Source organism: Prinia subflava, chromosome 4, assembly GCF_021018805.1.
Source record: "Prinia subflava isolate CZ2003 ecotype Zambia chromosome 4, Cam_Psub_1.2, whole genome shotgun sequence".
In the NCBI taxonomy this organism is placed as follows: Eukaryota; Metazoa; Chordata; class Aves; order Passeriformes; family Cisticolidae; genus Prinia; species Prinia subflava.
Genome location: NC_086250.1, coordinates 72,335,460 through 72,347,555, shown reverse-complemented (window position 1 = coordinate 72,347,555; position 12,096 = coordinate 72,335,460). Strand labels below are relative to the sequence as shown.

Sequence of the window (12,096 nt, the reverse complement as noted above, 5' to 3'; positions counted from 1 at the left end):
ATGGGCCGTGGATATTTGGGGTGTTTTGGAGGGGATCAAGCCTGGTTCTGTGGAATTTGATAGCACTGAAATGTCAGCCAGGCTTTGAGACACTCAAACTCCTTGGTCCAGCACATTTCTCATCTGAAAGGGTTTCACAGCCCGAGAATTTGTCATTTATTTACTCCATACCGTTAATTTTATTGGAGGAAAGGTCCATTTTCTGCAGGTGAGTGAATCCAGAGAGAATGCTGATGTCACTCAGCTCACGACCCTGGGAAAGAGGAGAGGGAGGGACGAGAGTTTATTTATTTTGTAGTTTATTTGCTCAATACCATTAATTTTATTGGAGGAAAGATTTATTTTCTGCAGGTGAGTGAATCCAGAGAGAATGCTGATGTCACTCAGCTCACGACCCTGGGAAAGAGGAGAGGGAGGGATTTTAATCATAATTTCAATAATTGGTTGTGTGAATTCAGCTACCCCAAGGTCCCTGCAGCTGCAGCAGAACAAGGTGACAGGTACAGAAAGTGATGTTGGAGCAGCCACAAACAGAGAAAAAGTCAAAAAAATCCAACTTTGAAACAACAAAGGGGGAGCTGCAGTGAGGAAAAACACCAGGGAAATAAAGCTGTGGGGAAAAGGGAGGGACAGCAGCTTTGACATCCTGAACCCAGCATTTCCAGGTGTTTTACACATTCCTCTACTTCTTTTCCTCAGGAGCAGGAGGATACATTTTACATTTTTCACACCTGAGGACTGGATGAAGGAAAAAAATCAAAAACTTTCACTGCTGATGCTACTACTTGAAAAAAAAATACCCCAAATTCTCCACTCTGGCAGTCAGCAGGAGCCACTCTGAGTCTTATCAAAAACCTGAACATGAAACAAGCAGAGACAAAGCTCTGCCTCTTGGCATTTTTCTTTTTAACAAGGCCAACTATTTGCTGTAGAAAAAAAAGGAAATATTTGTGCAGAAAAGCACTTTAAACTGGTTTTTTTTTTGGTTTTTTTGCTTGTACTTACTGGGAGTGAGAGGTGAAGAAAAGCATATTCAGTGCCAGGGGCTGAGTAGCCCAAGGTGTGGAGTCCCTCAGCGGCGGTGTCTTCATCCAGCACCGCCTTCAGCTGATCCTAAAAAACACCAGGAAAAGGGAAAATGGATGGAGGGGAGGTTTGTGAAGGGAAATTCCACGCTTGGGAGAATCCAGGGGTTCGAGTGGGGACAGGGCTGGTAAAAGCCGTCAATCAGCGCTTCATCGCCCCCCCAAATGGGTGGTGAAATAATAAAATAAAATAAAATAAAATAAAATAAAATAAAATAAAATAAAATAAAATAAAATAAAATAATAAAAATCAAATCAAATAATTTATTAGAAAAAATGATGCTAAAAATAAATAAAATAAAATGAAACAATAAAATAAAACAATAAAATTAAATAAATAAATAAAACAATAAGAATCAAATCAAATAATTTATTAGAAAAAATGATGCTAAAAATAAAATAAAATAAATTAAAAAAATAAAAATAAAATAATAAAATAAATAAAATAATAAGAATCAAATCAAATAATTTATTAGAAAAAATGATGCTAAAAATTAATAAATAAATAAATAAATAAATAAAATAAAATAAAATATTAGGAATAAAGATGCTAAAAATAAAATAAAATAAAAATAAAATAGAATAAAACAATAAAAATAAAATAAAATAAAATAATAAAATAAATAAAATAATAAGAATCAAATCAAATAATTTACTAGAAAAAAGGATGCTAAAAAAATAAAATAAAATAAAATAAAATAAAATAAAATAAAAAAATAAAATAAAATATTAGGAATAATGATGCTAAAAATAAAATAAAAAAATAAATAAATAAAAATAAAATAGAATAAAACAATAAAAATAAAATAAAATAAAATAAAAAAACCCCAAATTATTAGGAAAAATGATGAACCCTCAAAACCAGCTAAACAGAAACGTGCCACGTGCCAGCTCCATCCATTTAAGAAGGTTTTTTTTGGTTTTTTTTGCCAGGATATTTAATTTTTTCCCTCCTGGCTGAAGCACAGCACCCATTCCCTGACCTGCTGAGCCACCCACTGACCATGGACATTAACATCTGCACCCCAAAATTCACATTATTGGGAGCCCTTTCCATTTGTTCAGCGTGAGCAGCCCAGCTCCTTTTACAGAGAGAAAAAAACCACCTTTGTCAAAGAGACTGCTTGACAGATGGCACTAATGAACCACGGCTTAATGAGAAACCCAGCCAGTGGTTTGTGAAATTCCTACGAGCTGGCTAATCTAGAGAATAAATATAAATAACAGAATAATTTCATTGTGGCACCCAGGTGTTACAGCCAGGGAGGGCACAGAAGAATTTCCACAAGGCAAAATGTGAGGTGGTGATTTGTGGTGTTGGGATTTAAAGACCAGCAGGGCAAGGAGAGAAAATTTGTGTCCATGGGGATTATGGAAGCTCAGGGGTGGGAATTTAAACAGGAAATGGGGTTGATTTGGTCATACTTGTACCAGTTTATCCTTAATTTTATATGGATTTAAAAGTGAAATGGGGTTGATTTGGCCATATTTGTACCAGTTTATCCTTAATTTTATATGGATTTAAAAAGGAAATGGGGTTAATTTGGCCATACTTGTGCCAGTTTATCCCTAATTTTATATGGATTTAAAAAGGAAATGGGGTTAATTTGGCCATACTTGTGTCAGTTTATCCCTAATCTTATATGGATTTAAAAAGGAAATGGGGTTAATTTGGCCATATTTGTACCAGTTTATCCTTAATTTTATATGGATTTAAACAGAAAATGGGGTTAATTTGGCCATACTTGTGTCAGTTTATCCCTAATCTTATATGGATTTAAAAAGGAAATGGGGTTAATTTGGCCATACTTGTGCGAGTTTATCCTTAATTTTATATGGATTTAAAAGGGAAATCGGGTTGATTTGGCCATACTTGTATCAGTTTATCCTTAATTTTATATGGATTTAAAAGGAAATGGGGTTAATTTGGTCATATTTGTATCAGTTTATCCTTAATTTTATATGTATTTAAATAGGAAATGGGGTTGATTTGGCCATACTTGTGCCAGTTTATCCTTAATTTTATATGGATTTAAAAGGGAATGGGGTTAATTTGGCCATACTTGTGCCAGTTTATCCTTAATTTTATATGGATTTAAACAGGAAATGGGGTTAATTTGGCCATATTTGTACCAGTTTATCCTTAATTTTATATGGATTTAAACAGGAAATGGGGTTAATTTGGTCATATTTGTACCAGTTTATCCTAATTTTATATGGATTTAAACAGGAAATGGGGTTGATTTGGTCATATTTGTACCAGTTTATCCTTAATTTTATATGGATTCAAAAAGGAAATGGGGTTGATTTGGCCATATTTGTACCAGTTTATCCTTAATTTTATATGGATTCAAAAAGGAAATGGGGTTGATTTGGTCATATTTGTACCAGTTTATCCTTAATCGTATATGGATTTAAACGGGAAATGGGGTTAATTTGGCCATACTTGTGTCAGTTTATCCTTAATTTTATATGGATTTAAAAGGGAAATGGGGTTAATTTGGCCATATTTGTACCAGTTTATCCTTAATTTTATATGGATTTAAACAGGAAATGGGGTTAATTTGGCCATACTTGTGTCAGTTTGTCCTTAATCTTATATGGATTTAAACAGGAAATGGGGTTAATTTGGTCATATATGTACCAGTTAATCCTTAATTTTATATGGATTAAATAAGGGAAATGGGGTTAATTTGACCATACTTGTGCCAGTGTTTCCCTAATCTTATATGGATTTAAAAGGGAAATGAGGTTAATTTGGCCATATTTGTACCAGTTTATCCTTAATTTTATATGGCCAGGAGGAAACTTGCCAGTGCTGGGTTAATGGTTGGAATTGAGCATCTCCAAAGGTTTTTCCCAATCTAATTGATCCTGTGAGAGAGAGGGACCATCCAGGAGTGCCCTGGACACCCCGGGGAGGGAGGGGACCCTAACCAAGGCCAAAAGGAGAGGTGAGGGGACAAAAATGACCTGATGTCCCCATCCACTCCCCCTCCTTTCCCCCACATCCACACTGAGTGATGAGTGTGAAATACAAAGTTGTGTTTTGTGTCAGGGAAATAAAAATAATCTGTATGTGTAATTGTGTAATTGTAATTGTAGAACACATGACACAGTTATAAAGATGAGTTCTAATAAACAATTGAGGAAAGCATGGAAGAAGGTTTTTGAACAAACTTTGCTTGCAATTACCTACTATAAATGTCAAGCTATTCTGTAATAAGAGTCTTTGAATTATAACTTTAGAACCTTACTTTGTATTAAAGAATTTTTAACTGTAGTTTTAGAATGTAAAAAGGCTTTCTCACAGACTGGTAAAAAAAGAAAAAATCCTGGATACAGAAGAAAAGATTGATTTATGGTTCCTGAAAAAGGAAAACTGAACATGACTATCAAAGAGTGATGGACCTGGAAAATAGAAGCTGGACCCCACCACCTGGAATACATATCCTGGATGTACATCCTGAAATATTGAAATATCAAAATGGACTACAATAGGTATTGAATAATGACGTTAAAAATTGGAAATAGAGACTGCTGAGAAAAGCTGATGAATATGTATGAATATAGCAAATAAAATCCCAGCAAGTCCAGCACTCGGGGTGCAGTCGGAAGGGAAAATCCTTCCACTGTACCCAGCGCGCTGTCTTTGCTCACACTTCACCATGCTAATTAATTAATCGATTATTAAATTGAATTGCTGCTTGATATATTGGCCATGTCAAGCGTCTCATTTCTAACATGAGGGGGGAAAGGGCAGTTCCCTCACAACCCCACTCCCCTCCTCAAACAGCTGGGGAGCCCTGGCATGAACCTCTGAGCGCTCCGACTCTTCCTCCTCGCCGTCCTCCTCCTCCCGCTCGTCCTGGCGGTGAGGCGGGCCGAGCTGGGGCTGCTCCTCGGGGAACTCCTGAGCGAGGGGCTCGTGAGAAAGAGGAAGGGGCCTCTCGGGGCGGTCTTCTCTCCCGTTCCGCTCGCCTGCCATTTGCTGTTTTAAGGACGGAGCAGACGGAGCGGGCTCCGCTATCGCTCCCGTCCTCGCTCAGGCCTGGACGCCGCCATTTGTTTACGCGTTGCCATGGAGACGCGAAGCTCCGCTGCCCCAAGGCGGGGTTGGCGCCAACCACCCAGCCAGCCAATAGGAGCGCAGAGCGTGCCGCGGTGCTGCATGGGAGCTGTAGTTCTCAGCACGGAGCGCGCCCCGCTCTGTCCGGCGAGCCGCGGAGCATCTTGGGAGTTGTAGTTCGCCTCCCTGAGGCAGCCATTGGCCTCGCTCCCGCCTCTTATAAGTGCTCTTGCAGAACGCACTTATAAACGTTATAAATATGTCAATTTAAGGAGATAAAGAGGCGCACAAAGACTTTCTGATGAAGACAGAGCCTTTATTGCCCCCTCAGAAAGTGGAGTGTGATAAATGCTAATAACTCGCTTTTTGAAATTTATGAAAATTTAATAAAGAATAAAAATTGGTTACAAAAAATTAATACAATAATAAAAGTTTAAAAAGTTTTCAGAGACAGGACAAATAATGAGGCAATAAGAGCAAAGAAAGGTAGCCCAGGTCTACCGTCCCCTCTCCTCTCAGACAAAAGCTGCGAGAAAAGAAGGGCCCCGTTAGAGAGAAGCATCTCTATTTTTGAGGACAAACTTTAATGATTATGCATACTTTATCTAAGAAAAGCCCGTTTGCCAAGAGCCTTTTGCAAAACCCCTGGCGTCCTGGAGTCTGGCTTAACCAGGCGGCTTTGTGGATTCAAGGAGATATACAATGGTCTCGCTTGACTAGGGTAGATTCAAGGAGATATTCATGGTCTGGAGTGATCAGGGTGGTTTCAAGGAGATATGCATGGTCTGGAGTGGTCAGGGTGGTTTCAAGGAGATATGCATCTTTCCCTCTGAAACATCCAAGAGGGGTTTTTAGTCTGGCTTGTTGTAATTGTTCTCTCTGTGTAGAAACCTCTGGGTTATCTTCTCTTTGCTCTTGAGCTAAGGACAATACCTTACACACAATTCTTACTTAGATTCAATGTTAAAAACTACATTTACTATATTATTTAAAATGTTAATATTGCATAACTTTTCTACCTAGCATATTACATATAGTAAATATCTGCGTAGAGCCACACACACAATATGCCTTTTTCACAATCCCTCCTCTTTCTTTTTATAATAAAATTGGCTCGAGCGATATTTACTGCTCTCTTGCATCCCTTCTATGTTCATTTTCTTCATAAATCAGTCTGGCTTCCTGGAGGGGGTCTTCTACTCTGTTTTGTTTCCTTAATACCATAATCTTTTGTACTGTTTTTGTTGTATCCATCTTTTGATCCAAGGTCACTAATTGCATACCTTGAACTACACTAGTGATTAATCTGATAAAACAAGGGATCAAACAAGGGATGAATATTAAACCAGCTGTAGCACATAAGAGGAAAAAACCTAGTTTCTTCCACCATTCTATTCCTAGCACATTATCCCACCAGCTGGTACTTAGCATGGATTCCCACTTCTGGACTGGTACATGGGCAATTTTTCTGATATCATTGACTATATCCAGGACAGCTTCTCCATTATCATCTATTTTTAAACAACAATCTGATGTATTGAACTTTCCACAAACACCCCCTTCTTCAGCTAATAGGTAATCCAGTGCTAACCTGTTTTGGTACACAGCGGCTCTGATTTGAGTTTGTTGCCTGGATATTAATTCCATTGCCCTACCAGTTTTGTTTGTTATTATCTCTACGACTGCTTGAAGCCTTATGATACGATTTAACATATAAATGGGAGTTCGATATCCCCAACTCCCGTCCTGTGCCCAGGTGGCTGGTCCGTATGTTTCCAGTATGCGTGCAGGGGGCCACTCATCCTCTCCCCATTTTTGGAATCCTCCAATTACATCTCTCTTGCTTCTTTTTAGATCCTCATAAACTGGTATCCCTAAGTGATCCCCTTCAGGTCCGGGCAAAAGAAAAAATCCTGGTTGTATGACACCCAGAGTACAGCTCCCTTTCCACTTGGGAGGGAGTTTTGGATACGCCCTTTTCCCACATATCCAGAACAAACCGTCTGGAGCTTTCCAATAGTCCAATTTTTGCTCATCCATATTCTCCCAAAATTTAGAAATCTCTGGGATGCCAACATAAGGATTCTTTCCTGTATCATTACATTGAAAAAGCCTGATTTTATTATTATATTCACAATTTCCGTTTTTTTCTTTTTTCTGGGTCCAGTACATGGTAGGTTCTTCTGGGATCCACCATACAGAGGTTCCATTACTAACCTTGTATCTTTTACAGGGAGTTTTTCCTACTTCACGGAGGAACTTTTTTCCTTCACGCCAAAGACATTCCTCCCCTATGACTACTGAACTTAAAATCCATCCCCCTGGCCGATTTTCTCCCTTTATACTTGTTTGGTTCCACTTAAGGAGCTCGATTGGGCCTAAGCTGCTGCCTTTCCATGGCCATTCTTCTGACATCAAAGCCCCTCCACAGACCCAACAATTGGTTACGTTGAGTTCCTTACTTATTCTTTCTCCCAATTCCACAAACAGATTTTTACCCATCCGTGAAATATCTATTTCTTTCTCTAGTTGTTGTTCCAATTTCTTATACAAACCATCCAGCGAGATTGGTACAGGCTTTGGTGGTGGTGCAGGCCTAGCTTTTTTGCTTATCAATTCCTCCTTTACCAAATCCTTTGTTTTACTCCCAGTAATGTGGGTGAAACACATCCATTTCTCCCCTTTTGCACATTCACTTCCCCTCACATTTTCCGCCATCCAGTACTTTTTCCCATTGTGTATGCAGTTTCCCAATTTGGAAGGGTTATAACAGTGACTGTTGATATGAGTGTGAGAAATAAAGAAGGAGCCTCGGTGTCTTTCCATATACAGTTTTTGGTAACACCTGTAGCATGGCCTGGTCGGCATCCCAAAAGGGAAGAGCCAGAAAATGAGTGACAGAACCAGGAGAGGTCCAGTATGGCTTATACTCCCACCTCCCATGCCTATGGGGTTGCAGCCCACAGCAGGTGTATGTGATCTTCTCGGTGGCGATTACAGAGGCCAATCTGGTCTTGCCCTCTCCTCTATTGTCACTTTCTCTTAGCTAATTTCCAGGCAAATCGTTTTTGACACTTCTTGACCGTGGTCTCCCACTCTTCCTCAGCAATCTCCCATTCAACAGGCACTAATAATTCCCAACCACACAACCAAGTTATTATTTCAGTAGCTTCAAGTTCTGCTTGGATAGGGGGCTCAGGTGACACTCTACACTTCATGCAACGAGAGCGTCGTTTGTGTGAACTACAGTACCAATTTTTCCCACAGCTCAAACACTTACATTTACACCAACCAGCATGTCCAGTATTTGGGTGAATCAAACAGGGTATTTGGCTTGGCAATGTATGAGGTTGTAATTCACCCTCCTCTTTATATAAATCACAGGCTAAGGCAAAAACACAGGGGTTTTCTGTCCGAAACAATCCCGATCCTCCTGTCTGTGGTGGAAGTATTCCTCCCCAGGGAGGGTACCGGAGGTGTCTCAAAGTTTTCCCAGGTGGTATTTGAAACCACTGGTGCAAACTCGGTCTAGCTTCCCAGTCTGGTGTGATCCTGTGTATGTTTCCTGGATCATGCGGATCTCCCCAGTTCATCACCTCTCATTTCCGTTTTAGGGTTAATTTCGTATCACCCGGTTCCGATGATATTGTCCACTCCTTAGGCTTTTCCACAGGTCCTTTGATTCTGCTGGCGTGGATCCACCCTCGTTCTCTGGTCCGGACCGCCGCCTCGGTCGTCAGCAATACCTGAAAAGGACCTTCCCATTGTGGAGTTAAAGATTGTTCCTTCCATGTTTTTACTAATACCCACTCCCCTGGATGAATATTATGGATTTTAAAGTCTAAAGGGGTGGTTTGAGGGATTATTCCTTTTAGTCTTAAATTCTCAAGGGTTTTTGCAATTGTGTTAATATATCCCTTAACACTCCTTTCCCCTACTTCATAAGTAGCATTTTCATGTTTAGTGGTCAGAAAAGGTAACCCAAACATCATTTCATAAGGTGACACTCCCAGATCTGATCTGGGTTGTGTTCGAATTCTCAGTAATGCTAAAGGCAAGCATTGTACCCATGACATTCGGGTTTCAACTATTAATTTGGTTAAAGTTCTTTTTAAAGTTTGGTTCATCCTCTCTACTCTGCCCGAACTTTGTGGGTGCCATGGGGTGTGTAATTCCCATTTTATCCCCAAGGCTTGAATTAATTGTTGTAACACTTTTGATGTAAAGTGTGTTCCTCTGTCTGAATCTATTCTATTAACCATCCCATATCTTGGAATAATTTGTTCCAAAAGGGTTTTACTTACCACATTAGCAGTAGCCTTGGCAGTGGGAACTGCCTCCACCCAATGAGTTAAATGGTCTGTTATTACTAATATATATTTCCATCGCTGAACTTGAGGAAGTTCTGTAAAATCTACTTGGATACTTTGAAATGGTCTAAGGGCTAATTCCCGACCTCCCCGGGTGGTTTTCCTCATTACTTTCTTATTTATCCTTTGACAAGTTATACATTTTTCAGTTACCCTTTTTGCTACCCCATAAATCCCAATGCACCCATAGTTTCTTAAGAAATGATCACACAAAGCCTGGGTACCCCAGTGAGTTTTTTGATGCATGTCTTCTAATATCCTTCTAGTAAGTATTTTATTGAGTAATTGCCTTCCATCAGGAAGTTTCCATTTCCCTGATTCATCTTGTTCACCTCCTATCTCCTTTAACTCTTTTTCCTCAGTTTCACTGAATTTTGGAATTTCCAATTCCTCCTCGTTTGTAGTTAATATTAACATTACTCTTTCCACTCCATTCTCTGCTGCGTCCTTTGCTTCTTGGTCTGCCAAATTATTTCCCCTTACTTCTGGAGTTACTCCCTTTTGGTGACCTCTAATATGTACTACAGCTATCTCTTCAGGTAATTTTAATGCTTCTAAGACCTCTAAAATGAGCCCTTCATGTACTAATCCTTTTCCTCTTGAATTAAGCAATCCTCTTTCTTCCCAAATTTTTCCAAAGGTATGTACTACTCCGAAGCAATACATGCTGTCAGTGTAAACTGTACCCTTTTTATGTGCTAAGTGTTCTAGTGCCCTTTTTAGAGCATATAATTCACAGGTTTGAGCTGACCAGTTTGAGGGTAATTTCCCTTTTTCAATAGTTTGCATGTTTTTCCCATCAACTACTGCATATCCGGACATTCTTTTTCCTTGTAGGCATCTGGAAGAACCATCCACATAAATTATTTCCCCTTCTAAAAGGGCTTGGTCCTCAAGGTCTTCTCGAATCTTTGTCTGGTATTGGATAATTTCTAGACAATCATGTATTAAGTTATCTGTTGGTTCCCCATATAAAAATTGAGCTGGGTTCAGGCTTTTATTTACTTCTAATGTCAAATCATCACTGTCTATCAAGATCGCCTCATATTTTAGCATCCGGGAGTCTGTCAACCATTTTTCAGCCTTTTGGTTTAACACATTTCGAACTGCATGAGGTGTGCACACAATTAGTTTACCTCCAAAAGTCAGTTTACGGCTTTCTTCAACTAGAATTGCAGTAGCTGCTATAGCTTGAATACACACTGGCCAGCCATGGCTCACTGGATCCAACATTTTTGATAGATAAGCCACTGGTTTCTTTACTCCTCCCCACTCCTGAGCTAGAACTCCATGAGCCACTCCCTTTTCTGTATTCACATATAAATAGAAGGGTTTTGATAGTGAGGGTAAACTTAATGCTGGGATTGAAGCCAGTTTTGACTTCAGTTTTCCTAATTTATCCTCATCTTCCTTGTTCCATCTTATATCATCTCCCTCTGTCAACTTTTTGTATAAAAATTTTACTGCCTGTGTGTATCCTTCAATCCATAATCTACAATATCCCAATAAGCCGAGTAGTTTTCTGATTTCCCTTTTGGAAGAGGGAGAGGGAAGGGATAATATTCCTGCAATCCTTTCTGGGCTGAGCTTCCGGTTGCCCTTACTTATTAAGTGTCCAAGATATTTTACCTCTGGTTCCACAAATTGTAATTTCCTTTTTGATACTCTCAATCCTTTTTCTCCAAGAAAATTTAAAAGCTTTATAGTAGCCTCTCTGACTTCAGCTTTTACTTCTCCTGATAGCAAGAGATCATCTACATATTGGATAACTTGTATCCCAGAGGGAGTGGGGAAAGTTTGTAATATGGTTTCTAAAGCTTGTCCAAATAAGTTTGGAGATTCAGTAAAACCCTGCGGCAATTTTGTCCATCTTAATTGCTGCTTTCTCCCAGTTTGTGGGTTCTCCCATTCAAAGGCAAAGATATCTCGGCTCTCCTCGGCTAATGGGCAAGCCCAAAAGGCGTCTTTAAGATCCACTACACTAAACCACTGATGCTGGGGAGGGACCTTACTTAGGAGAGTATACGGGTTGGGAACTACTGGATATCTGGTCCGAGTTCTCTTGTTTACCTCCCTTAAGTCTTGTACCAGTCTGTAACTCCCATCAGGTTTCTTTACTGGAAGAATGGGGGTATTATGAGGAGACATACAGGGTTCTAGTGTACCATCCCTTATCAGTCCTTCTATTACTGGCTTCAACCCTTCCCGTCCCTCTAATGAGATAGGATACTGACGCACCCGTATGGGACAATCTTCTCTTTCAATTTTAACTTTTATGGGGTCAATATTCAACCCTCCTCTATTTCCTTCAGCAGCCCATACCTCCTTTTTAATTTTCTTTTCATCCTCCTGTTCTAGTTTCAGTATTTTAGCTGTCATCTTCCCATTTTCTGGTATAACTCCTATTCCTAATTTTATTTGGAAGTCTCGTCCCAATAAATTACTGCCTGCCCCCGGGACCAGCAAAACATCTCCTACCCAAAATCTAGTTTCTCCCTCTATTAATACATTTTTGATGACTGGAGCAGAAAAACTTTCTCCTTTTGCACCTACTACCTTTACAGTCTCTTTA

At 39.4% G+C, this 12,096-nt stretch overlaps 2 protein-coding genes across 4 annotated transcripts in view; both read right to left on the bottom strand.

The window, feature by feature from the left end:
• LRGUK (leucine rich repeats and guanylate kinase domain containing) overlaps positions 1-5,391 on the bottom strand; it is a 57,535-nt gene extending 52,144 nt beyond the window's left edge. Inside the window, exons 1-3 of one of the 2 annotated variants that reach the window (XM_063397134.1) lie at positions 4,903-5,391; positions 1,006-1,113; positions 172-253 (exon numbers count right to left, since the gene is read on the bottom strand). In XM_063397134.1, coding sequence (XP_063253204.1) covers positions 172-253; positions 1,006-1,113; positions 4,903-5,073 — 361 coding nt within the window. In that variant the 5' untranslated portion in view covers positions 5,074-5,391. The remainder of the gene's footprint in view (positions 1-171; positions 254-1,005; positions 1,114-4,902) is intronic. The other variant, XM_063397135.1, reaches the window with a different exon arrangement.
• A 514-nt stretch (positions 5,392-5,905) lies between these two features.
• Positions 5,906-10,571, bottom strand: LOC134550430 (endogenous retrovirus group 3 member 1 Env polyprotein-like). 2 transcript variants are annotated; one of them, XM_063397131.1, is made up of 2 exons: positions 9,459-10,571; positions 5,906-8,911 (listed from the first exon to the last, which is right to left on the bottom strand). In XM_063397131.1, exon 2 carries the CDS (start codon positions 8,095-8,097, stop codon positions 6,280-6,282), a length of 1,818 nt encoding a protein of 605 aa, XP_063253201.1. In that variant the 5' UTR covers positions 8,098-8,911; positions 9,459-10,571; the 3' UTR covers positions 5,906-6,279. The 2 variants fall into 2 exon arrangements, with proteins under 2 accessions (XP_063253201.1, XP_063253202.1); XM_063397132.1 differs by having other exon boundaries at positions 5,920-8,911.
• Positions 10,572-12,096: the final 1,525 nt, after the last annotated feature.